Source organism: Acanthochromis polyacanthus, chromosome 23, assembly GCF_021347895.1.
Source record: "Acanthochromis polyacanthus isolate Apoly-LR-REF ecotype Palm Island chromosome 23, KAUST_Apoly_ChrSc, whole genome shotgun sequence".
NCBI lineage: Eukaryota > Metazoa > Chordata > Actinopteri > Pomacentridae > Acanthochromis > Acanthochromis polyacanthus.
In genome coordinates, this window is record NC_067135.1 from 12897104 (window position 1) to 12923817 (window position 26714).

At 39.1% G+C, this 26714-nt stretch overlaps 2 protein-coding genes across 2 annotated transcripts; both read right to left on the minus strand.

Moving 5' to 3' along the window:
- Positions 1-1641: 1641 nt before the first annotated feature.
- Positions 1642-12336, minus strand: LOC110967939 (uncharacterized). The gene is made up of 20 exons (XM_022217698.2): positions 11771-12336; positions 8863-9090; positions 7383-7555; positions 7197-7275; positions 7026-7099; positions 6809-6893; positions 6636-6721; positions 6421-6505; positions 6246-6331; positions 6024-6108; positions 5843-5928; positions 5634-5721; positions 5441-5532; positions 5146-5244; positions 4397-4492; positions 4211-4314; positions 3995-4103; positions 3726-3864; positions 3604-3630; positions 1642-2845 (listed from the first exon to the last, which is right to left on the minus strand). Exons 2-20 carry the CDS (start codon positions 9071-9073, stop codon positions 2298-2300), a joined length of 2352 nt encoding a protein of 783 aa, XP_022073390.2. The 5' UTR covers positions 9074-9090; positions 11771-12336; the 3' UTR covers positions 1642-2297.
- Positions 12337-13561: 1225 nt separating this feature from the next.
- LOC110967944 (uncharacterized) lies at positions 13562-26656 on the minus strand. Its single transcript, XM_022217703.2, has 30 exons — positions 26604-26656; positions 24375-24586; positions 24043-24260; positions 23485-23554; positions 23335-23408; positions 23172-23249; positions 23003-23087; positions 22834-22913; positions 22636-22722; positions 22383-22481; positions 22198-22291; positions 22039-22109; positions 21870-21965; positions 21573-21746; positions 20762-20834; positions 20636-20676; positions 20402-20482; positions 20160-20255; positions 19692-19787; positions 19302-19362; positions 19157-19218; positions 18899-19060; positions 18627-18687; positions 18506-18546; positions 18305-18385; positions 18107-18187; positions 15685-15780; positions 15177-15264; positions 15039-15082; positions 13562-14882 (listed from the first exon to the last, which is right to left on the minus strand). The coding sequence occupies exons 2-30, from the start codon at positions 24571-24573 to the stop codon at positions 14784-14786; spliced, it is 2688 nt and encodes an 895-aa protein (XP_022073395.2). The 5' UTR covers positions 24574-24586; positions 26604-26656; the 3' UTR covers positions 13562-14783.
- Between the last annotated feature and the right edge of the window lie 58 nt (positions 26657-26714).

The following is a 26714-nucleotide window of genomic DNA, read 5'->3' on the forward strand; positions in this document are numbered from 1 at the left end:
TTGAGATTTGAGGTGACTGATGCCCCACTCCCCTTGGTAGCAACAAAACGTAAGCACAGACCAGGAAAAGGAAAGACTACTATCGAGAATATATGCTCACCTCACCCCAAATGCACTTGTTCTATGAATTTTGTCTGCTGGAATGTGTGCACCTTGATGGACTCAGACACTCAGCCTGAGAGATTTACAGCACTGGTTGGATACAAACTGAGGAGACCAGATATCGATTGTGCAGCATTGTAAGAAACCAGAGTCACTGCAGAGGGAATGCTTCGAGAAACAGGAAGTAGCTACACTTTGTTCTGGAGAGGCTTACCTAAGGATAAAAGACATTTACACAGAATTGGCCTCACCATTAAGACAAGTACTCTCAAACAGCTTAATGAACATCCAGTTGGCTTGAGTGAGCAACACATGGTTAGAATGAACACGCTTTGTCTACCTAAACAGCTTGTCTTTAGACAGCTATCCTCAGGAATCAGAAGCATTTGGTGCTCCTCAGATAAAAAAAAAAAAAGTTGTGGATGCCTTCCAGTGACTGTGAGATTGGTAAATGGGGTACAGACCCACTAGACAGACTAGTGTGGAGGAGAATGGTTCATGATGGTGTGAAGTCCTTTGAAAGAAACAAGTGGAAGGCTGAGGAAGAAAGACACATCAGACAAAAGGCTGCTGAGGCCCTCAAACTGGAACAGTTTCCATGCCTAAACAAAACTTACCTGGATTGCCATGGTTGTTTTAATGACAGTGATGAATGAACACAAAAATGACCTGGAAATAGTCTAGAACCTTCATTTTACATGCCACAACTTTGGAGGAAAAATGCTTCTACATCCTCAAGGTTCATGGTTGTTTTCAGCTTTCAAGTTGTTTTGCAAAGACTGTCAATGGAGCAGTGGTAGAAGAAGCAAAATATATTTGTTTCTCTGTGAATTGTGGTGGTGGGAATATTCGAGTGAGGGGGTGTTTTGTTACACCTGAGTCCTGGACAAACAAAAGCTCCCCTCTCTGGTTTGCATCTTTGTAAAAAAAGGATTGATACTGCAGCAGGACAATGAATCCAAACACGCCTCAACCTCAGAGTTTTTAATGATGACAAAAGGAGACCAAAATGGAGATAATCTAAAACTCATTGGCATTTTTCAGAGATTTTTTTTCCACTCAAATTGTTTACCAAATAGCATCATTTGTAATGAAAAGTTTAAAAAAAAGATTCATCATAGCAAAATACACATCTTTACGGGTGGCCCCTCTCTTACCTTAAGCTTTGAAAATGTGTTCATTGGAGTAAAGAAACTTTAAAAATGCATTTTAAGTCAGAATTTATAGTAAACAAAACATTAAGCCAAATTTGCAGTGAGGATTTGTAAGGATTTAGAGATTCATTTCATTTTCCCATAAAACTAAAAGTTAACTCAAGTAGATGTTAACAGACAGATGGCCTGATCTGTTTTCTCAGTAGTAAAGTTTGAAACCATCAGGAAACATGGGGAATGACAGCGTGGAAGCTTTTGAGAAAATGTGAGCTCATCGGCTAAAATGGAAGAAAAGGAGACCAAATAGACATCATCATGATTTACACTTACATCAAAAAGTACAATGTGAAACATGTTAATTTTATTTATTCATTTTTATTCTCTCTTCTTTTTTTAACAGAAAACTATGAAAAATATATTTGAGAAAAGTACAAAATGTTCTCCAAATGGCAGTTCTATTATGCATGCCCACCTCATACCATAGAATCTATTCTAAGCCTGGAGTGATGGCATGTTCACAGTGATACATGTTGATGTTGAACGGAAGAACATGACAATATTAGAAGGACATGAAAACAGACCTTCACAGGAAATAAACTGCTTATAATTCAAATGCAGACTATGGCTGTATAGAGTATTTAAGCACAGTTCAAGAGCAAATCCTATATTTACAGTGGAGCATTAGCTGTATGAATATTATTGTATAAATGATGAGTGATACATAAACTGCTTGAATGGTTAAGAGATTTACTCTGAATGAAGACAATGGGTATTAATTCATTTCTTTGGCATAAAATATTCAAAAAGAACAGTGCTCTTGACTCATGTTTAAACATACATACAATTGTTTTTGAGTATTTTCTGACACATTTTACACAGTGAAAACATATAGTGACAAAAACTAAACATGTGATGTTATCCTCATGAAGTCCTAATTTAATATACACTTGGAATGGTGCTTCAGATGGCCTTGAAGCAGTAAACTGTACATTTCATGTCCGTGGTGCATTCAGTGGCAGCAGTAACATGCACTTCATATGACTACTGCTGTTTTTGCACAGCAGAGATGATCAGAGGGTCAACGTTTTTCCCGTTTTGTTTCAGATGTGGACTGAAATACGGGAAGATGGGCTCACTGAACGAACATTCAGTGAACGAGTAGATGTGAGACTGGGTCGTCACATCGTAGAAGGACACCAGACCTTCCTCGTAATCTACAAACACGCCCACTTTTTCAGCTTTCTCCTTTAGCGGGAGGCTGACCGGTGGAGTGGTCAGGGCTGCGTACTTTCTGTCTTCATAATGCACGGTCACCCAGTAACCATTGTCTGGGTTCAGCGTGAGTTTGCCCTTTCGGTTTGCATTGCCTCTCGCTACACCCAAATCCCAGCCGGTCTTGTTGGTGACCTCCACCTCCCAGTAGGACTTCCCTGAGGTGAAGCTGTTAAGCCCCAGGATGCTGCCGAAAGCATCAAACCTCTCCGGAGTATCGGGAACTTTGGGCTTCTGGCCGCCATCTCTCACTTCCTTCCCATTAGCAGAAAGAACAAGGCATTGATGTGCTGTGGTCGGGTCCAGCTTTACATCCACTGCAGTTAAACAGAATAAAAATATAGAAGAAACAGAATCATGACCATCAGCACTAATGCAGCAGGTGCAAATTATATATACACATGTATTATTATATATACATGTACCTACAGCGTGTGGAAGCTGATATGTATGAAAATTATTGACTAATAGTCTTCATAAGGATGATCATGTTTCTGACTGAATGCCAAATCACACCAAAAAGTATTCCTATGTCGAAAATATGGAAGGTGCTAGTTGGTGAGCTATTGTGTTAGCTAAGTTGCAATTAATTTGTTTTAGTGCTCATAGTTTAATGAAGAAATGTATCTCATCAGAAATATTGTTTCATACATCTGCACGAAGGAAGCAACTTGTGAATCAAAAGATAGCCACAACTAAAGCATGTATCATCTATTTAAATCCAAATAAAAATTTAATTCAAACTCAACACAATGTTGTATTGAAGAAAAATTTTAAATAAGCAATTTAGATTGTAAATTTATGAGGAAAATATTACCAGAGGTGGTCAATCAAGTGAGAATTTGAGTCATTGTCTCAGACGTCTATACAAAGAGATTTCTTTTAGGAGTCACCCCCTGCTGGCTATTAAAAAGAATGCAGCTTTAACAGTTCTGAATTCCCTACACTTTTCAGACCTACATCTGTTTTTAATGTATCTGAATTATGATTCAAATGGAAGAATTCACCAAGATCAGCATCAGCTGATACCTTGTTAGTCTGGATCAAAAAAGGCTATAAGCTTAGAGATACACACCTGCAAATGCTGGAATCCTCTTGAGTTCTGTGTAAACAGAAATAAATAAAATCAACCTTCAATAAATTAAAAAGCCACACATCTTGATCACTTAGAATACAAAGTTTGACATGCAGACTCACCAATGGAAGAGAGGTTCTCCAGTTTCTCCTGAATCTGTTTGATCATAACTGAGGTTGTAGTTCTCAGGGTCCCGAAGGAGAACGAAGTGTCAACATTTAAATTTTCCCAAGATTCTTTTAGGCCTGTTAGAGGAGAAACCTGTGTGTGTACAAGAGGACAGGCTGTATTCAATGTGCAGCTTCACTGAATCAGAGATAAAACACAAGCAAACTTGCAAACTTGATGAACAGGCCAGAAGCTGCCAAGACATCAGATCCCTGAGATTCACCTGCAAGTCTGGTTTTGTATCCAACTCATCAATGGTCTTTTTGAGCATGTCGATTTCTCTTTGCAGCTTCTGGATCAGATCTTGTGCTTCTCTCTTTGCTTCCCGTCTCCTAAAAATAAAGTGCGTTAGACATATGCAGTACACTATGAAGGCCCAGATGATCTCTGACTATGGTCTAAATGCTGGTTCTAACTGTTAGTGGGCCACACGACTGACCTCTGCTCCAGAGGCTGAAGGGCTTTCTGCCGAGCATCCTCCACAACCTTCATCACCTCTGAGAACACACTGTTGATCTCCAGCCACTCAGCATCCAAACTGCCCTAAAAAGTGTGATGAGAGCAGAAAAGTTAAAAAAAAAAAAAGTAACTAAAATCAAGAACTCAAACCGCCGGTGCAGCTTACCTTGTATGCTGTGACAGATGATCTGACATCAGCCACCTTGTGCTCTCTGGTGTGAATTTTCTGTTGTAAGTCAGCCCTCATCATGTCCTGTCTTGCCTTCAAAGAAAAGAAAAGGTACAAATAAAGCACCCAGTAGAGTTTAAGAAGAACTGCAAGTCTACAGCCATGCTAGCTGCTCTGTTAGCTACTAGAACTTGGTCGTTAACCAAAGTACAAATTTAGAATAGATTGGTGCTAAATATCATATCAGTCCATCTGAAAGTTGTTGGTACATCGAGATTAAAAACTACAGATGTTAGCCTCATGGTGGCACCAGATGAGCCATTCATGTACAAATGTCATGACACTGCATTTAATAATTGTACCTCTAAGATGTTGGTTGGTGAATCACAATTAACTGGGTCCATAGATTGTATACAAAAGATGGACACAGCCCTCAGGTTTACAAATGCTAAAGTGCCCTACATCTGCATTCTTTCTACCAAACAGCAGGGGGCGACTCCTCTGATTGCAAAAAGAAGTCATTGTGTATAAGTCTATAAGAAAATCACTATTTCTCCCTTAATCTGTCACCTCAGTAAAGCTTTTCTCAGTTTATATCCTCAAGTGCTTGTTTTGAGACATTTTGAAGACAGCATGGTGTTCATTTAAAAAATATGGTGCAATTTAGAGTAAAGTTAATTGTATGTTTGAAGGTGGTGCTTCCTTGTGATTGACAGATGGTTAATTTCGAAGCCGAACTGTGCTACCTTTAGCAGTTTTTGAGCCTCCCTCTCCCTTTCTTTCTCCTTTGACTGGTTAAATGTCTCCTGGCCGATGCTTGTCGGAACCTCCCAGAGTTTTTCAGCCTAAAAGATAAAAGCATTAATAGTGTGATATAATACTGAATGTAGTTTTTGGCAAGGATAGTCCAACATTTCAGCCAGAGGTGAATCTATTGATGAGAAAGCAGCGATATGATTATAAGACAGGAGGTAACAATGAAATGTGCATGCAGGTGAATGTGAATGATTGAATTTAAACAAGTACAGAAATGTGCAGTACCTGCTGTGCACCAGTGGAGAAGTCAAGAGCTCGACGAGCTTTATTGGAGCTGCTGGTGGTGGTTTGATGAGTACTTTGTGGAGTTTGAAAGACTGACGAGAAAAGAGAAAATTACCAATAAGCATAGCTGTCTTTAAATGTGTCTGTATGTTGTTCTGTTCCTGAAATGAATGAAGGAAGGTATGATGATTACAGGATTTGTTTGTCTCCTTCAATGGGGTTTTGGTTGCTGCAGAATTCATCTGAGTGGTGATGGTCTGTGAGGCTGGCGTCAAGACCGACTGTCAGAGAAATAATTATGATTCTTTACAGCATGGTGCATGGAAGAGAAGTCATTTCAGCTCAAACAGTTTAAAGTAAGAGATTTAAAGCAAGCCAAAAAAATAAATAAATCAGTTGTACCTGTGCAACGGTGGTGAACTCGAGCGGTCGATGGGTTCTGTCCATGTTGGCGCCCATTTGTAGAGAATGCTGTTGATTTTCAACCGCTGGAGGGAAAATGAGAATGGTGTACTGTTAAATGAAGCTTTTTTTTCTTTCTGAGTTTTAGTTCATGTTATTAATAAATCTAATTATAGCATACATGATTTGTTTGGCTCCATTTTGGTTTCTGTTGTTGCAGGATTCTTCGGGGTGGTGATGTTCTGTAATGCTGGCATCCAAACAGACTGTGAGAGAAAAATGTAAGAAATAAAGGTAAAAATGACCATTCTTACATCACAGTGCATGTAAGTGAAGTAATTTAAGCTCAAGCAAATCTTTCTCCAAAGCAAGAGATTCAAAACAAGCCAGAAATCAGCTGTACCTGTGCCCTGGTGGTGAAATCCAGTGTTGGATTGGTTTTGTCCAAGTTGGTGCCCATTTGTAGAGAAAATTGTTGATTTTCAACCACTGGAGGGAAAAAGAAGACGGATTACTGTTAGACGAAGATTTTTTTGAGTGTTTCTTCTTATCATGAATAAACTGTAATTTTAGCATACGTGATTTGTTTGTCTCCACTTTGGTTTCTTTTGCTGCAGGATTCATCGGGGTGCTGATGCTCTGTAACGCCGGCATCAAGACCGGCTGTGAGAGGAAAACGAGAGTAAAAAATGATGATTCTTGACAACAGAATGCATGTAAGAAAAGTGATTTAAACTCAAACGGTTCTTCGTCTACAGAAAGACATTCGAAACAAGACAGAAATCAGCTGTACCTGTGCTTTGGTGGTGAAATCAAACGCTCGATGGGTTTTGTCCAAGTTGGTGCCCATTTGCAGAAAATGCGGTTGGTTGTCAACCACTGGAGGGAAAAAGACAGATTACTGTTAGACAAAGATTTCTTTTGAGTGCTACTTCTTGTCATGAATGACTAGTAATTCTAGCATACGTGGTTTGTTTGTCTCCACTTTGGTTTCTTTTGCTGCAGGATTCATCGAGGTGGTGATGCTCGGTAACGCCGGCATCAAGACCGGCTGTGAGAGAAAAACAAGAGTACCAAAAATGATGATTCTCGACAGCACAGTGCATGTAGGAAAAGTGATTTCAACTCAAGCAGTTCTTCCTCTACAGCAAGACATTCAAAACAAGACAGAAATCAGCTGTACCTGTGCCTTGGTGGGGAAATCGAGCGCTCGATGGGTTGTGTCCATTTCTGCAGGATGCTGTTGATTGTCAACCACTGTTGAGAAACAAAAAGAGGATGCTTTATTGCTCAATGAACCTTTGTTCATCAGTGTTATTTCCTGTTGTGAATGAACTGTAATTACAATGCATACATGACTTGAATAGCTCAATCACTGCAGCTTTTCTAGCTGAATCCATTTGGGTGATGAGGTTTGGAGACAGGAACATATTCTGTCACAGAGAGGTGGAAGGTCAGGACTTTTCCCAAACTGAATATGCAACTTTTACATCAGGGACATATTTGATGAAATAGAATCTTTATTTGTGGATGATTATACCTCCTCCCCGCCTGTTGTTTCAGTTAGCAGTCTGCTGTCATCTTGATGGGATTCTCTCCACTGATTTCTGTTAAATGGGTACTGCTCACTCTCAGGGATCCTCATTCCATTCAGAGTGCCTCCCATCTCTCTCAGGCTCTGGAGGCTCATGTCTGACGAAGATTTTGTAGTATCTGAGACATTATGGAAGATTAGATTGAAATGTTCCCTCTGTGTTGGAATAGTTACCTTTCATCAGTGCAAATGCTGTCTTTAGAAAGTACATAAACACAGACATGTTATATTTAGTGTTTTGGAGTGAGGGTGAAAGTGGAGCAAACCAATATATAACTCACAATACTGTAAAAAACAAAACAAAAACACTGCATTTAGACTGAATAGAAGTAAAACACACTTCCTGTCACATTTCCTGTGCAATGTAAAAGGACCAGATGCTGATTTGAGTTTGGCATTCACCCCAATATATATTTGTTACTGTCAGTTCTTTTCTCCTCATGCACCACTGATCAAATGTTTTAGAATACCTCCTTTATTTCTGTTGCTATGGAACATCATACTCGTGTAGAGCATGGAACAAATAAACAATACTTAAAAAAAAAACAAAAAAACAAGAGAAATTGTGGAATAGCAAATCCTAAATCTGATTTTTTTTTTTGGCTCATTCAGCATTCGAGCACACTCAAGACATTCTTTCTACAATAGAAATGTTTTGGAGAGTTCGGAAAGTGTTGCAGGTGTTGCTTTGTTTTCACCATTTTGTAAGATGAGGTTTAAGTCTGGAGCCTGTGCTGCTCTTCTGTGCTCTGAAACCTGCCATCTAATTATCTTGTCGTAGAATGAATCCCTGAACCGACCAGTCTGTCTTCTCTTGTTATTTTTCTCACCATCCTGATACCAGTATACAGTACTACTTCTTGCAGTATAAAATAGCCTTATTAACCCTTTATCGGGCATGTGATCAACAAATGTTGGAGGGAATTGCTTGCATTAATTTTCAAGGTAAACTCATTCTGGTATCAGGAAACAGTCGATCAATTTTAAAGCATATTTTGATTTTCGTGTACCATTTAGTCCCGATTAAAGTGACCCTCTTTCTGTGAAATTAGCTCTAACCTTCACCCTTGTATGCCAGTTTACTGCTGGAACACAAAAGCTTAAATACACACAAAATGTGTCAGAAGCAATGAGCTATTTATACACAGTCCCAGGAAATCATGGAATAATTTAGTTACACAATTTCGTAATGCTTAAAAAACTGCCAGTTTTCAGTCGGACTCCAATAGTTCTTCAGTTTTTGGTGGCATATATTTAAACTTTTCCATGTATCTTTGTAGTATTTAAGGCTATTCAATTGGTGCCCAAATTTGCTTAAAAACATTTTTAAAAAAAGGTTAAGTTAGAAACCTTTTTGCAGCAGGTGAATTTCAAACCCCAACAATACAGCACACAGAGTTACTGAGCGTCAGGTGTTTCCACTCACCAGGCTTCACAGAAGGCCTGTAGATATCAAACGCAGGCTCTTCCAGTTTGATGGGAGGTCCCAAGTAGGTATATTTGGGAACAAAGCTGAGCTGTGCGCTCTGTGGGATGCTCATTCCCTTCGGAGTGCATCCCATTTTCCCCTGGTGAGTTCTCAGGCCTTGGTAAGTTGTAACTTTGGACCAGCCACAGTGGCAAACCTGGTAGCTCATGGTGGATGTGTTTGTCTCTAGAACACAGATACAACGTTAAAAATGAAATCAAAGAAATCAGAATAAAATAAAAATAATCAGCAATATATACTAAATATTTAAATAGCTGGGGCACCAAAAAAAGCAAAATAACCATCACATTAATATACATTAAATACCTGTTATTAAAACAACTTTTCTGCCTTAATTTCTCAAGATCATTTGTTTTTGCACGTTTATTGAAGGATACCTATGCATGTAAAGACAATGAAATTACTAAGAATACATATTGAGGTACTTATTTATTTCTTCAACATTTTTGTTGGTAAAATTTCTCTAATTATAAGACAACTCTCATTTAACAAACAAATCTTTGTGAAATTGCAGAACCAATGCTTCCTTTTGTGTTCATTGAGACTAAATTAAATTTATTTTAGAAATATATTTACAGTAATACACTTGATTTAAAAAAAAAAATCAAATAAATCAACTTTTTCTATTAAATCGAAAAACTGATTGTGGAATTGTGCAAATTTATTTTTTTTAACAATTTTTTTATTTTTTAAAAAAGCTTGAAAAAATTGATATGTCATCTTACAATGAAAGGTTGTAACCATTATTTTACATTAGACATGTAAATTCTGTCAATTTTATTGATGCTTTTTTATATTTCAGCAAGCCTGATTTTTTTTCCCAAAAAGAAGTTTGTGAAATTAGAGATTTTTACTTTTATTTATTCATTCATTTTTACAGTGCATTTGTAGAAGCAACATCTTGTTTCTGTATATCTTCAGGATTCACAAGCACTTTTCCAGTTCTGTCACAATTATAGATGTTTTTGCCTTTTTTTTTTTTTTTTTTTTTTTAAATCAGAAAGACAGCATGAACACCGGTCTAACTTCCTGGTGCATCTTTGCTGTTAGATCAACTGTAAAAGTGCTACATTACACTAAGTCATTTCATTACTTTTATTTCACTGATGATTTGTCTGATGAATAACTCTGTGTTGGACTAAGACTGGACAGTGATTAGTCGCCCTCTAGTGGAGCAGACAAACATGTGCAGTGGGAAGCAGCTCTCAGCAGATCACACACAACCAGGAAGTCAAAAAGGAAGAATAAGGTGTGGCTAAAGTTAATAAAATCATCAATGTCACTATTCTTGAAATGAGACTTAACTAAAGGCATCTTAAGCCAAGATTAATTCAACCTTTACTGATCCCAGGACTGAAATTTCATCTCATCAGAAACCTAAAAGATAAAGCTGAGTTAAATATAGAAGAATGTAAAATTGAAATGCAGCTTTCTTATAATTCTGATCAATTTTGCATAGAGATGAGGTGTATTTGAAATGTGCACAATTAGATTGATATTTAATACTCTGAAATACCAGTTAGAACTTTATAGTCTTAAAGGTTTACATGTATTTCAGCATCTACTCTACATGTTTGCTCAAAGTCTCACTATACACACTTTAGCCAATCAGAGGAAGCTTCTCCTTTGTCTCACAGTCTAAGTGGACTTTGGAATAGAAGTTTCACCCCGAGGCCTAAAAATAGCTTTCGTCATGGGATGTTTCCAACGTAAACTTGATCTGTTTAATGAAGGATCATCCTGTTGTAACATGATTTTACAACCACACCTCACACTGTCCTGCGTATTTTGCACACACACCGAAACCTGCGGTTCCTTAATTGCTGAGTCTGTTAAAAACAATGAAGGTAGCTTTTAAATCTGCAAACTTTCACTGCTTCGGTTGTAATACGACCACAAAGAGAACAAAAATAGACTGGTCGAACTTGATTCTTGATGACACAAGAGGCTAAAGAGTCTTTAAAGTGCAGTCTGATGTGTGACATGCTGGATATTATGTCATAAATATCACATGGTGGCTTTACATCTGGACCAGATGTGCATGCAAAAAAGCATTAGCATCTCTTTAGTTTGCATTTACACAAATACAATAAAAGTTCCACAAGTCAGAGTCTGTGTTGCTGTTTAGGATTGAGCCTTTCTGGCATCATCTAGTCTGGATTTAAACCATAGAGGAGTTTCATATCTGGTATGGGTCTACAAGCTAAAAAAAAAAAAAAAGCAATGAAGTCTTCCTGTTTTGCATTTTCACAAATAGCCACAAAGAAAAAGCCTTTATCCTCTCTGTCTGATGTAGTCCAAAGTTCAACGCTCTTTATAGAATAGATGTGTTTATCTGGACCAGGTCTAATGTGACCTACATGTAAAAAATGGTGACATCTAGATTTTTTATATACATTCATTTTCTGCACTTTTACAAATACATTGCGTTTTAAGGACTTCTTATACAATCGATATTTGACCACTTTCTATGTAGTAGTGTGCATCTGGACCAGGCTTTATGCAAGAAAAGAAAAGCAGCAACTTTTTTTTGACAGGTTTCATAAATTTAAAAGCTTGCATTCAGGATCTACCTGTAACATTTAACAAGGTTTCTCATCATTAAAAGGCGATGCTCAGTTCTGTAAGTATCGTCAGTCATGCTCTGTAGTAAAACTACTGCAATCCTGATGCTGCAAAACTTTTACGACTGCCACATTTTCACATTATTTCCCTACTAATCTGGATGTTATTTGACGCTGCAACAAATCATCTTATCTGTCCCGATTGCATAAAATATCTATCAGCCTTATTAAAAACCATAAAGCTCAGAGTTAGAGGAAGAGTCCAACTGGGACGCTCTTACCCGTTGCTCTGCTCTCGGTGCTCTGCGGTGTAATCCGTCGTTCATTCCTGCATCTGCCTTTTAATTCACCCCGAAACTCTTTCAGTTTCGTTTCAGCCGAAACAATCCTGAAGCTTTCCCGTGAACGCACCAGTGAAGTCTTGCAGCAGCTCCGGTCGCTTTTGGTTGCGTTTAGGTGTCAGTTGTAAAATGTAACAACACAGAGGGTAAAGGAATACAACAGCAGTCCCTCCCCACCCTTTATTTCCTCCTCTGAAATATGAAAAGCTGAAATGAATCTTATCTGACGCCAAAACTGCACCACATCCTCTTGTATTTGCATAAAGCCAAACACTAGCAGAGTTTCACAAGGAAGTAGTGGATCTGTAGATATTTAAATAGTCATGAATGAGTTTGTATTGAATGAGAAGATTTGCTATTTTTATCCATGATTCATCAAAAGTGACAAAAGTATTGCATGTAGATCTTTAGTGCATTTAGTTCTAATTGTCTCATTAGAAATAAACATTTTCAATAATTTTCTTAAATGACAGATTCTACAGTTTCATTTAGCAGACGCTTTTGTCCAAAGCGACATACAACACAAGAATTCAGACATAAGGATAAGATAACCAGTAAAGTCACAGAAAGCTTTAATTTACATGCTCTCCACAAAAAGCAATAAAAAGCCAAAACTGTAAATAATGTCCATTAAAAATCTGCATTGTTTAAAAATGCAGATTCTTTTTTTTTAAATGTTTGACCATAAAAATGACATTTTCACACTGCATTATAATCAGCAGATATCTATATTTACAGATTTGTTGTTTAAATTAAAAAAAAAACATGTATTTTAACCGTTATTAGGGGTTTCTCATTTGTTTAAAGTACAGGTAATATCTACTTGGCATCAATTCAATACCAAAAAAATACAGGGCCAGTATTGCTGACAGTGATACCGAAACTCCACACTAACGTTTTCAGTTGTATGACCGACATTGTCAGTTTATCGTTCCTCTCTGGTTAGAGGCATAACACCTTGCTAGCTGAACATCTTCTTATTGACAGACAATATTTACCGATGTTCCCTAAACGCCTCAAAGTGCAGACTGTGGTAGATGGTGCTCAGTGGCTGCGATGCTCAGACGGGTGTGTGAGCAAAAATCACTTTGAAAAAAAACAAAACAGTGAGGTAAAGCTTGCTCACGGTCTGGCATCAAGTGGTGAATGAGGTCTACGTATATGTGGAAGTAGACGATTTAATCACTTCCACCTGCTCACTCCAGTTCAGCTGATTGCTAATGCGTCACACCTGCTGCCTCCAGCTGCTCAGAATCAGGGAAGGGAGGGGGAGAGTGCTGCCACTATCTGGAACCTGTGGGCGTGGTAAATATTCCACAATTTTTAAAACATATTTCTACTGATTTATTTGTTTTGGCAGCATATTATTTCGGAATATTTTCCAAAAATACAGCATAACCTTCAAGTTGTCTGTACTATAAAATGTCCATCTTGGTTCAAAAAGTTTCCAAGTAGATGTAGAGGTTGCTGCATGAGGCTTACATTTATATGAAAACAAATACAATCATGGATGCAGATTTCCTTCCACATCTCACTTCTCCATCCTGTCAGATGGTTTGGGATGGACCTTGGTGGAGTAGACCCTCTAAGTCAGGGGTGTCAAACTCAGTTCCTGGAGGTCCACTATCCTGCGTGTTTTAGATGTTTCCCTCTTCCAACACACCTGATTCAAATGATTAGCTTATCATCAAGCTCAGCAGAAGCCTGATCATTTGAATCAGGTGTGTTGGAAGAGGGAAACATCTAAAACATGCAGGATAGTGGCCCACCAGGAATGGCGTTTGACACCCCTGCTCTAAGGGAACTTGTAAACATAGTAGAAGTAGGTGTTTAGAGGGTGTGGAGGTGGTCTGATAAAGAACTTCACTCTCTCTGCTGGTGTGTGTGTCCGATTGCAGGATTACAGACATGTGTGTTGGAGCTGAGCTTCACCAGCTGCTCCACATCGTGATCATCAGTCCTGCTTCAAATACTCTGCTTTCCAGCTCGTCTCACCATTTGGTTGCTTGTTCCAGCATGGTTTCCTGAGCCCAAATATGAACCCTATATTCCCAGCTAAAACAAAAAACTTCCCTTCCTGACCAGCTCAACCTTGAACTCTAGTTTTCCAGCTACTGACCTCAAACCTTAGCTCCCATTTTCCTACTGCCTTACCCCTCTGTAAGCAGTAGCTTCGGGCAATTTTGTGCTCCTGTCACATTTTCAGTCGCTGTAGGTTCATTTTTTTTTACAACATTATAAAGTCCCACACCTTTATGGAAACATAACAACCTGGGCTAGTAGTTGAAAATTATTTTAGTGCAATAAAACACAGCTGGAATGGCATAAATTACATTTTAAAAAGAAAAATAAAAGGTGAATTTCTTGATTAGTTATTTCAAAAACCTGGAACTCACAGGTGATCCCACTAATGGTGACACTACAGATCTCTTTCTACTTACAGGCTTAATTAGTTTCCTCAGTCACTAATGGATTCCCAGTTGCACAGAGGAATGCAGAATTTCTTGTTTTTAACTGAATCTTTTTAAAGTAAACTGTTTTTGGCCAATGTTTAACTCAGACCTGGACAATGAAGCAATTATGATGAAATGTCATGATTTTATGTTTAAGTTTGGTTAATCTTCTCAATCAAACTTCAAATTCTGCTAGTGTGATATGTAAAGAAAACTGACTTTCAACAATGATTTAATTTCTGGTTTCGTTTTTAATAAATTTTGCAATTGTAGGACAACTGTGAAGTGTTGAGACTTAATATCTTTGACTGATGATTGGGATCTGATTCTTGATAAACATGCCAAAACAAAGACAAAACAGTTAAAACTAGGCTTAACTGCAGAACCCCATGTAACATTTTACCTGAACGTTTGGAAAAGACGACTTCAGCTGCTTCTCCCACTTCACAGCTCTGCATAGTATATTACATTTACTACCTCCTAGATGAGATTTACTGGATCTACCACTTGGGCAGGTTTTGCTCTCTTTTTTTCCCCTTGGTTTGAACATCTGTTTCCTGTGTTGCAGTAGCTGAAAACATCCGGATCAGATCCTTCACCTGAAACATATTAAACACTCAATGCAACTGCAACCACAGGAGTTAAGAACAAAACCTTTGCTGACTGTTCTGAAAGTACAACAAAGAAAGCTTAAACCAAAGTGTGTGTTGAAGGTATTTTTTACTAGATCTGACAAGCAAAAATCAAAGTCGTACCTTCACACTAGCGCAGACATCTGAGAGCTGTGCAGTTTCACAAGCTGGAAAAGAGGATCGCAACCTTCAACCAGATTTTCTGAATTTTACAGATTCTCTTGCAAATCTCCGGGTTGAATAAATCCTAACATTACATACATGATTTGGGATCCTTCTCCATTGTGGCTTCTGCTGCTGCTTCAGGATTCATTCTGGTTGCAACATTTGTTGAATTTGGCAGCTGTTTCTGGTTTAAAATAGAAAAAAGTGGACAATGATTTATAAAATTGATTCCTACTTCTTGCATTTCTCTTCTCTGAGATGACTTTTTATTTTCGCACAAGGTTTTCTTCTTTGAAAAGTTAGCGCTTGTCTTATTCACCAGCAATTTTCTCATTTATGTTTTGAACTAATCAGAAAAAAAGGCATCTGCAATGTCCAACAAAGTCAATGTTTTCTTTTTTCTTTTGTCCAACCAAAGAGTAGACGCTGAAAACAAGACAGTGGTTGTATTTTTTGCTTAAAGTGATTCGTCAGTGGGATTTATCCTCTGAGGACCATGTATGTCCATTAAAAGTTCAGTAGCATACATTCAATACTTACTATTTCAGACACCAGAGGCCCATTGCTATTGATGAATATAGGACAATAAGTACTAAAATCTTACCTGTGATAGTTTATGCTTCTCCCCATCATTATTTTTTGGTTGACCCACTGTTTCTCTGACTGTGGAGGCTGAAAACCTTGGAGCCAGTAGCTTTGCCTGTATGACAAAAAGCATCCAAGCATTCAGAAAATCAGAGTATTATGAACTTGTGGTGGTTTTTATATTGAATAAAAAGGATGAATCATGAAGGTTCTGTTGGAAAGTTGCTCACTACAAAACAGAAACAAGGTGACAAAGAATGGAGCAGACAAATACAACACTGATTAAACATTAATTTTCTGTATTCTAACAAACTTCTAACACTGCAGTGAAGAGAAAACAGAAACTTGTTGCTATTTTTGCTTGGATGACTTATCAGTGACAGTAGGATGCATCTTCTGGGGACCGTGAATGCCTGGTGAAACTTTCAGCGAAATCCATTCAATATTTATGTAAATACTGAGTGGGCATTCCTATGGTTGGGGGCTCATCTGGGATCTTAATGGTCCCACAGTGAAAACGGGTAAAGAAATTTAAGTGCTTAGTTTTTTGGGTTTTTTTGTTGATTGGTTATAGGTAAGTTGAGAGCTGACAGCATTAACCCCCAGTCATGCATGTCTTGCTGTGTTTGGAGACCATGTGTTTGCAGCTGTTAGCTTAAAGCTGCTGTCCGGAGTTTGAATCGCAGCGTCTCCCAAAACACTGTTGGTCCCACCCTCCCTCTGATTTCGCACCTTTATTTGTGCACACGCGCAGTACATGAGAGGAGTGCCCGGAGTGCTGCAGCATCTCGCCTGTTTTGCTGTTTTCCCCTCTTCTACATTTAGTACATTTAGTAAATAATAGAGGAATTACGTTAGAATGCTGTATTGAGTCTAACTTGTCCTAATACCAAAATAACATGAATCTGCTAGGACGAACGAGTAAAGTTTCAATATGTGATTACACTCGTGTATCCCTCTCGATGACGTTGTTTATCAAACTTAGTGCATTTACGCGTGTATATGTGTTACATTGTTTATTTATTTCTATCTAGAGTTCAGAATTGCATGACTCCTCTGACGAAGAGTATGTCCCAGACGCCCCAACATCTTCCTCCAGAGGTCGGGCATCTAAACGAAGCCGTCAGGCGGGCTATGGAGGCCGTGGTCGGGGAGCGACGCGAGCACCCCGAGCCAAAAAACGTCCTGCAGTCTCTTGGCCTGACAAGCCGTGGGATTGGTAACTTTTCTGGAAGTTGCTGATCCCTGATGCTCTCTCCTCCACAAGCAAAACAAATGTGCGCGCGGTTGCGTAGTGCGGAGCTCGCCCACCTCTGCATGGGCTTGCTTGCTGTGCGCGTAACCGTTGATTGACAGCATGACAAAGCTGAAGCTCGAACTTGATTGGTCGGCAGCGACCGGCGCTTTTTGGAATAACATGGGGGTCTATGAGAGGAAGGCGGAGCTCAGGAATAAATTTTCATATCGCGTTATACTAACTTTATATTATAGTATCGAACTAGACTAACACATTTAAGCTTTGTTAAAAAATGATACATAGATTGAAAACAAACGGAAACTCCGGACAGCAGCTTTAAGGAGTAAGCATGGCCTTACTGTGTACAAAATCAATGGTTTGTATTTTAGGGGGAGGGGTGTTTCAGCCTCTGGTGGCCGTGTATCTGGATGGCTTATGGAGAGGGGAAATGATTACACCTGGCTGAAGACTGAGCTCCAGATTACACCTGAGACTCATGAGGAGTGATTAGCTTGGAGCTCCAGATCTCTTCCCAGCCCTGGTCCTCCCCGCCTCCTGACACATCGGATTGGTCCACCACCATGACTCCTCCTCCCTGAAGACTCCACCAATCACCACACATGAGCATATAACTGCAACCAACGCTCTCAGTTGGAGCAGCTGGTATTTGTGACAGTTCACAGTGGTGCCTCTGTGTGTGTTTGACTTGTATTCCTGTGTGGTTAATAGTCTCAAAAGGGTGATAATTCAGAGCTTCTGTTGGTGGCTGGTAATTTGGTGTGGAGACTGTGGCTCCAGTTGGCAGTCCACCAACTTGGGGATGAAGCTATTTGGTAATTAGAGTCTTTGTGAACTCTGTTTAGTTAATGTGTGCGGTCAGAGGCACCAGTTTTGTGCACTGTCGTATTAGTTTCTGTGACTTGTGGTGGGTGTTGCTTCTGTGTTGGCTAGGGAGTATAGTTTGGTTTATGTTGGCTAGATTTAGATACTCTGCTAGCCTTTGTTTGGTTTTATTTTGTTCCTTGATTTGGCAACACCTACCAGTCTTGTGTTCTTTGTTGATCACTTTTATGTTCCATTTGCTGCTGAGCAATAAATTCATTTACCTGAACCAAATATCCTATAGTTATTTGTTACTTCCGGCTGACCCTAGAGGTTGGATCATAACACCTACTGACTGATATGACAATATATGATACTCTACCTGTGTCTTGTCTTTCCCTTTTGGTTGGAGGGCTGTTTTGTTGGCAGTAACGGCTGAAAATCTTTGAGCCAGTAGCTTTGTCTGAAAGGCATTAACCAGTATTATGAACTTTTTTCATGAAAACACAAAATCATGAAGCTAATTTACTAAAGGCTCTGTTCTTGAAAGCTTTTCCCATCTGGCGCAAGGGTCTACTACCTGTGATGGATTTTGTTCCACTTTATCATTCTTTGGTTCCTGGTTTGTGGTAGCTGAAAACATCTGAGCCAGTTCCTTCACCTGAAATATGTTGAACATTCAGTAAAAGATGGAACCAAATGCTGGAATCAAAGAATGACTCATTGCATTTATGATGTGATGAAACTGGAAGACTTTTCACTCAGTTATTCAAGAGTCTACCTTCATGCCAGTGGAGAAATCAGGCTGTGCAGCTTCATTCACTGTCCAGAACAACAGTAATGAATTATTGCATTGATTATTTAGCTATTTCCACTGTTGAATGAACAGAACTGCTACATACATGATGGTGGATCCTCCTTTGCTGAGACTTGGGTGTTGGTATTTGCGGTATCTGCAACTTTCTGTCAAAAAGAGGATCCATCATAGAACAATGCACATCTAGTAAAGTTTTTCTAGTTGACTTTTGCACTGTTTAGCATTCCATGACAAATAATTTTGATTAAGAAGTCTAGTTTAACTAAATTAAAGCAGAACTCAAATCACTTGGTTCATCTGGAGTTTAATTAATCAAAAGTGTAAATCCAAAATGAAAGAGAAAATGTTGCCATTTACCTCATGGACTGTCTCTGCTGGTTTGATGTCAGCCGTTTTTTCTTCTGGATGTTTTTGCTGAAGTTCAGATTTAAATGTGCCTTCCTTCACTTTGACTAAAAGTATGTTGTTCTTAGGTAGGACAGGAGGTGGAGTTGTTGGATGTTTCCTGACTGTGTTCACCTGAACGATGATTAAAGTAACAAAATTTGTGTGGCAAGAGGTTGCATGTTTGTCAAAGCAGATCTTGGACAGCACTGGTTTAAATTGATGCTTTACCTGCAGCTGAAGGTCTCCTTGTGTGTCTGAGACTTTCTTCAGAGAGCTTTGTGTTGTAACAGCTGTAGATGGAGAACAAGATCAGTGAGCTTTAAAATCTCAGATTGTGTAAATTCTGAGTGAATTATTCTTATCTTGTACGTACATTGTTTGGGCTCCTCTAGGACTTTGGCTGCTGTTGCAGAGTTGATGCTTGGTGGCTCATTCTGACACATAAAGGTGGACAGTTTGAGGGTGGTTTGTCATTTATTTCAAACTTGTTTTATTCATTTTAATCTGTTATGATTTTGTGATATGTTCTAGCATTTGGAATTGATTTTTTTTTTCTTTTTCTTTTTTTTTTTTTGAGCTGGAACACGAGTTATCACAGCTTTTCCTTAAAGACTCAATGTTAAGTGAAGTGCATCCTCTGAGGGTCATAAATGCCAACTGAATTTCAATGTCATCCATTCAATACTTCCAGATTAAATGAAGGCAGACAATCTCACAGACATTTCTATTGATTAATGAGATAACAGTAGCATTACTACTTTACCTCTGACAGTTTTTGTTCCTCATTGTCATTCTCCTGGGGTTGAACCGCTGTTTCTCTGGCTGTGGAGGCCAAAAACTCTGGAGCCAGGAACTTTCCCTGTTTGATTCAAAAGCATCCATGTTTTCAACACTTTCTGAACTTGTGGTGTTTTTCAAATAGCAAAAGGATGAAATGTGATGGTTCTGTCGGAAAGTCACTCATTACACAACAGAAACAAAGTGATAAAGAAAGGAACTGAAGAACATAACACTAGTAATCTGGGAAACTGCTCCTATCGTCTCACTGGAGAAGCTAAAATCAGAGGTGTTGCTGTTTAAAAAGTGACTCCACTGTCGGTAGGATGCATCCTCTGAGGACAATGAATGTCTGCTGAAAATTTCAGCGGAATCCACTCTGTACTTATTCATTAAAATACTGAAAGACATTTCTACTGATGGATATAAGACTATAGAAGTACTGATGTTGTACCTCTTCTACTCCTTGTTTCTTCTTGTCTTTCTCCTTTGATTGAACCACTGCTTCTCTCTCTGTGGAGGCTGAAAACTCTCGAGCCAGTAGCTTCACCTTAGGCATCCAAGTGTCCAACAAATGTTAGTATTATGAACTTTTCATTTTTTTTAAATCACTCATCAAAACCTAAGACAATGAATCATAAAGGAAACATTCTGTTATTACAAAAATCACCAAACACCGTGGGATAAAAACTACACCTGCGATGGTTTTTGTTCCCCTCCTTCATTCTTTGGTTCCTGGTCTGTGGTAGCTGAAAACATCCGGGCCAGTTCCTTCACCTGAAATATGTTTAACACTCAGTGAAGGCTGGAACCAAATGTAAAAGTCAACACTTAACTACTGACAAAAGAGAGGATGTTACATCTTGTGTGATAGAACTGGTTTGGTTCCCCTTAAGGTTTTTCCCCAAGATATTTAAGAATCTACTGTACCGTCATGCCAGTGGAGAAACCAGGCTGTGCAGCTTCATTCACTGTACAGAATGAAAGCAGAAGTGACTTAATTTTCTTGGTTTATTTACCACACTGCAGTTTTGAATGAAGTGTTCTACTACATACATGATGCTGGGTCCTCTGTTGCTGAGACTTCTGCTGCAGGAGCTGTTTGGGTGTTGGTTGCACTGTCGACACTCTGAGAACAATTTATTTTACAGGTGGTTTGACGCTGTTCAGCATTCTATGATAAAATCTAGTTTAACAAAATTAAAGCAGAATTCAGATAATTTTGTCTAAATGGCTAGCCTAGCCGCGCTACACAACCCACGGCAACGAATTTAATTCTCTGCCAGGGTGGATCTAGTTACCCTCGGTAAGCCTCGAGGCTGGATTCTCCTAAAACTGGCCGACGAATCACCATGAAGTGTAGAGTCAGAAGGCGGGCGTAACTAAGTGACGACAGAGGCGCGACGATTCTGACAGAAACAACCGGAAACAACCATAGAAACAAGGATAGACAAGAAGATGGCTGCGCACAATAAACGGTTATCTTTCGACTCGGCTTTGGCCACAGCCATTAAAGATTTGAAGCTAAAATTCAACTTGAAAGACAAAGGATGGCACTGAAGTGTTTCATTGAGAAGAAAGACGTATTTGGACTTATTCACCGAACTCCCGCATCCTCTGATTTCCGGCGCTCTAGGAACTACGTCAGCCTATTCATTGCGCTGATTGGTTGTATGCCTACCCAATTGCTGCAGTGATTTGATAGACAACCTTTTAGCCCGCCTCCCTCCCTGTCGTGAGTTCCTAGACCCTTGCGTCTTCAGACCTGGGTCTATAGCGCGGCTAGGCTACTAAATAGCAGCAATACAAAACAAATTGGTTGATCTTGAATTAAAGTGTAAATCGTAAGCATAATGTTGCCGTCTACCTCACAGACTGGCTCCGCTGTTCTGATGCCAGTTAGTTTTTCTTCTGTCTTTTGAAGTTTTTGCTGCAATTCAGGTTTAATTTTCTCTTGCCTCACTTTAAATAGAAGTGCATCCTTCTTCTTAGAAAGGACCGGAGGTGGCGTTCTTGAATTTTCTCTGACTGATCGGTTCACCTGAAACATCATTTAAAGTTTGTTGTAAATTACTGGCACTCAAGACTATGTTGTTGGTGTTTAGCATATTTACAGTCTACAGAGTGTGCTAAAATCAGTAAAACCAGTGGAAACGAGTTGTACCTCTGATGGTGTTGGATCCTTCCTGCTGTTCTCTGTAGGTGGAACTGCTGGTACCAGAGGTGGAGCATTTGGAAGTTCCCTGACCTTTTTATTCACCTGAAAGACATTCTAGAATAAGATTTCTTTTAAATTTAGGAGAAAAATGGCAAATTTAACAAATCTGCTCTACCTTCACATCAGTGAAGGAATCCTGCATCTGGTGGCTTGACTTTGTGGCTCTTCGGAGAGACGGTCGTGGAGCTGCAAATGCAACAATGAAGAGATTTTTGACCGTAGTTTCTTTGTTTTTCGGACTGATTTGCAAAAACACAGACTGAACTGTACATACATAATTTAGGCTCCTCCTTGAGTGCAGCTGCTGTTGTTGCATTGCGACTAGAGCTTTTAACGCTCCAGTATTCTTCCACTGCTCTGTCTGTATTCTAATGAGAACAAAAAGTGACTACAGTACCTTTTTTTAAAAAAAAAAAAAAAATGCAATTTAAAACATAAGATTAAAAAGAAGTAAAGTACCTGTGATAGGAGTTGATTCTGTAGTTTTTCCTCCTTAGGTAGGACTACGTTTTCCTGGTACATTGATGCTGGGTGCTCCCTGACCAACTGTCTGTTCACCTGAAAGACGTCAATTAAATTTACATTGAAAATTTCAGAAAATGCAATTGTTTTTTTTTAAAGCGTATTTTGTCAATTTAGCATTTACAGAAAGCCTCCAGGAGTTAAAATGTAAATTGCACAACAAAGTCTTAAACGGTTACAAGCTTAATACCCGTGAAGATGCTCGACCCTCCCTGTGTTTCTGCTTAGGCCGGACTACTGCTTCCAGGGTTGGAGGTTCCTTGACATACCTGTTCATCTGAAACGCACAACAGAATATTCTTCTGTTTTTAAAAAAAATGCATAGTTGAGACTAAAATGGCAAAAAATATACAGTATGTCCACAGTAGTTTCAACAAATGTGCTCTACCTGCACATCGGTGGAGAAATCCTGCAGCTTTTGGCCCGACTTTGTGTCTCTTTGGAAAAGCGGTTGTGAAACTGCAAACGCTAAAATGAAAGATGATGATTCACCATAGTAGCCTCATTTTTCAGACAGTTAGAAAATTTGCCTTGAGTGATTCTTTGTTGGTACAGACGTGATTTGGGCTCCTCCTTGACTGTAGCTGCATAGCCAGTACTCCTGTCAATGCTACAGTATTCCCCAGCTCTACTGTCTGCATTCTAATAAGGACAAAAAGTCACTGAAGTGATTTTTTTTTTTTAAATGTAATGTCAAACATAAGGTCAAAACAAACCATTAAGTACCCGTGATAACTGACGCTTTATTTTTTTGTTCCTTTCCGGGTATGTTGGTGTCAGATGCTCCCTCACTGGTCTGTTCACCTGAAAGATTTTTTTTTTCCCAATCAATTTTCAACTTTTGCTAATTTTTCTGTCAAAAGTTCCGTTCTTCCTGAATCTGCTTTACCTGATGGAGGCTGGAGAACTGTTGCTGGTCTGACTTTGAGGATCTTTGGGGGGAGCGTCGTGCAGCTGCAGAAGCTGTAGTGGAAGACGATTCCAGCTTTAGTTTCTTCCACAAACTCTCATTTCCACTGAATTATAGTCTTGTACATACGTGGCATGTAACCCTCTTGGACTGTTGTGGCTGCAGAGTTGTTGCTGCGTCTTCTTCTTGGCGACAAACTCTATAAGGTTAAGAAGGAAAGATGATCAGACTTATTCAAAGTGACAATAGTTGCATGTGATGATGAATGAAATCATGAATGCTGAAAGGATTTTCCACTTGACGTCATGAAAACATAGTGAATGCATGGCCGAACTGGCACAACTTGGTCACAGATAGTGGTGGAAAGTAAATATATGTACTTGAGTTTTGCAGTTAAAGTGTAATTTTGAGCTATTTGACAATAGTAGTAATAGTAGTAGTATGACAATGTGAGGTATCACATTTCTTCTTCAGGGGAACATGAATGTCAGGGTAATCAATGTGACAGTCACCTGTACCAAAAAGTCCAATTGTGCAATGTTTTTATTTTAGCATGGAATTTGGAGGCTAAATGTAGCTCAAATTTCTCTAACTAAACTGTGACTGGTGGCTCCAAATATCCCTCTTGGAACCCAGTCAATTTAAGGCCAAACCTACACTTGTTTATCTGCAGTTTTTGCACAGTACCTCCTTCTTGACAACGACTCTCTCAGCTGGTTTTCTGCAATCCACGTCTGCTTCCTGCTGTTTGTTCCATTTGTACTGCTCCTCCCTTGGGATCCTCATTCCCTTCAGTGTGCATCCCATCTTCCCCTGGTGAATTCTCAAGCCCTGATAAGTCGTCATTCTGCTCCATCCACAGTGACAAACCTGGAGGCTCAAGTCTGAATAGTAGTCTGTTGTGTCTGTTGGAGACATGATACAAGGATGTTAACTTCATCAGGTTTCGTTCCTCGTACTCCACTGATCTCCAATTTGTACAACAACTTGTACTGAATCATATCTAAAAAAAACCTCACCAGTCTTGATAGAAGTTTGGACCCTCAGCTTGACATCTAGGTGAATGGCTGGAGCTCCAACAAAGTCTTGCAAGTACTGCTGGTCAGACTGTGCAATCTTCACACCTTTTGGAGTGCATCCCTTTATCCCCTGGTGAGTCCTCAGGCCGTGAACAGACGTCACTTTGGACCAGCCACAGTGGCAAACCTGGAGGCTCATTTCTGCTGTGCGTCTGTATAAAACATTGTCTGTGGTTTTTCGTTTGTTTTATTTCCTGTTCCCCTGACAAAACTCCTCACTGCTGACACGGATGTTCTTGCACCAGATAGTACTGGCTCTGAAGACTTTTGATAAGTTTCTCCACTGTGTGACATTCAAAGCAACTAAAGAATCAATACATTGAAGTAAAGTCTTTTATGCTTCTCAAATGTGAGAACTAACAGTTTTATCTAGATTGTATGTAAGTGACACTGAGTATTTTACTGTTATTCACACAATATAAGCATTAGGCATTGTTTTTTCATACAAATACTTGTATCATAACAAATACTACAAAAAAGATCAAGTTGCAACAACTGGAATGTTCCAGATAGTGAAAGTAGTAATGGGGAGGTGAGAGAATCCCCATCAATTGCACTTCATAGAGATTATCTAGCTGTTACCAAGTCCTGAGCTGTTACCTCATTTCGTGGTGACTACAACTCTACTTGGCCTCATTCAGGAATGAACATTTCGACAGACTGAACTTACAGTAAAAAAAAAAAACAACTTTGTAATTGTATCGTTTTTCTTTCTTTTTTTTTTACAGTGCAAACTTACAGTTTAGATTTACTGTGTTAACAATATCGGCCCCACAGTAGGAAGTCAATGCAACAAAAGTCAGAAGAGCTTTCTTTAACCAGATTTAAATCTTGGATGTCTCTAAACATTCACTGTGCATCTATATATATCTCCTCGGTAGTGTCTACAGATACGGACCCGTACCCGTAGCCTGTGGCCTACAGATACGGTACTTTCCATTTGCCAGACAGATACGGACCCGTACACGAGTCTCGTGAGTCAAGAAGCTGCTAACCACTGCAAACTGTTGCAAGGTAAGCAAAGGTTAGTGTTAGGGTTAGGGTCCGTACCTGTAGTACCGATGCTTCGGGTCCGTACCTCTAGCAACTACCTATCTCCTCAACATCTTTTATACTCGTGCAGCCCCATATCAACACACTCCCTCCTCCATGCTTCACTGTCAGGACGATGCATTCACTGTGTTCTGATCAGGTTCACACCAAACAAACTAGACTCCATCTGAGCTAAACAAATTTATCTTGGTCTCATCTGACTATGGAATGTGATCCTAATATTCATCAGGCTTATTTTCTTTTTCTTTACCAAAGTGTCAGCTTTCTTTTTTGTGTCGAAGAGCAACCCTTATTTTTATTTTCATAGGGGATTGTATTTTGCACCATTTTTTTATCACTTTCTGAGCTGTCATGGAAATATCCATTGATAATTCCTGTGCCAAATCTGAATCATTTGACTGTCTGATTTTAGAGTTGGATTGTGTAAGTAGCTCACTGTCTGGCATCTTTTTTTTATAAAGACAACTACTGCAGCTCTGATTTGTGGTACTATTGTACTTCCTGATTGGTCATTGATCTGCCTGCATCCCTTTCTAACTTCGTAAAGTCTCCCTATCAGATTTTTTTAAAACTCTCTGGTATCTGGCTTTTGTTGTGGAAAATATGATGCAGACAGACCATTAGTACAAAATTGAGAAAAATCTGATGTCCCCAGCTCAATTTTAGTCATGATCATGCAGTTAGGCTGATCGGAAATCCCAGGTGTGTTTATTTTTGTTGCATTGAGTTTCTATGTTTGGATTTGCAATATAGTGAATAGTTGTTTAGTTTTAAAACACTTGCTATACTATAAAAGTGACAGAATTTAAAGTAATGTGACAATTAACAGGTTACATGTCTTTCTGATGCTGTTCGGGTCTTGATAAAGTTGTAAAAGCTCCTAGTGAAAGACTTAAGTGCTCCATACATTATTTAATTGCCAAAATCAATTTAAAAATGATAGAAAAAAGTCTCTTTATGGGCTTTTTAATGTGGTTGTGAGATTTCACTGCAGCTTGTTTCACTCTTTAAAACTTTTCCGTTATCGTGCAATCAAACGGACCTGACAAGCTGCATCCATTAGAATTAAAAAGAATGCAGAAACAAATTGCTTTGTGTGTGGAGAGTGTCACTTACCTCGTAGTCTTGTTCCGTGTTTGGTTGCCTCTCTGCCGCCAAAATATTTTCTCTCTGCCTCTGTGTCGAGGCTACTTTTTTTTCTCTCAGTTTCGTTTCCTGAGAAAAGAA

Excerpts from the sequence above, each read along its gene's own strand:
- LOC110967939 (XM_022217698.2), bottom strand. The coding sequence starts at position 9,073 with ATGAGCTACCAGGTTTGCCACTGTGGCTGGTCCAAAGTTACAACTTAC. Across the intron at positions 6,109-6,245 it reads ATTTCACCACCAGGGCACAG|TCTGTTTGGATGCCAGCATT; the intron begins GTACAGCTGATT and ends TTTCTCTCACAG. Across the intron at positions 4,493-5,145 it reads AGGCTCAAAAACTGCTAAAG|GCAAGACAGGACATGATGAG; the intron begins GTAGCACAGTTC and ends TTTTCTTTGAAG.
- LOC110967944 (XM_022217703.2), bottom strand. The coding sequence starts at position 24,573 with ATGAGCCTCCAGGTTTGCCACTGTGGCTGGTCCAAAGTGACGTCTGTT. Across the intron at positions 21,966-22,038 it reads ATTCCTTCACTGATGTGAAG|GTGAATAAAAAGGTCAGGGA; the intron begins GTAGAGCAGATT and ends AATGTCTTTCAG. Across the intron at positions 19,061-19,156 it reads AAGGAGACCTTCAGCTGCAG|GTGAACACAGTCAGGAAACA; the intron begins GTAAAGCATCAA and ends ATCATCGTTCAG.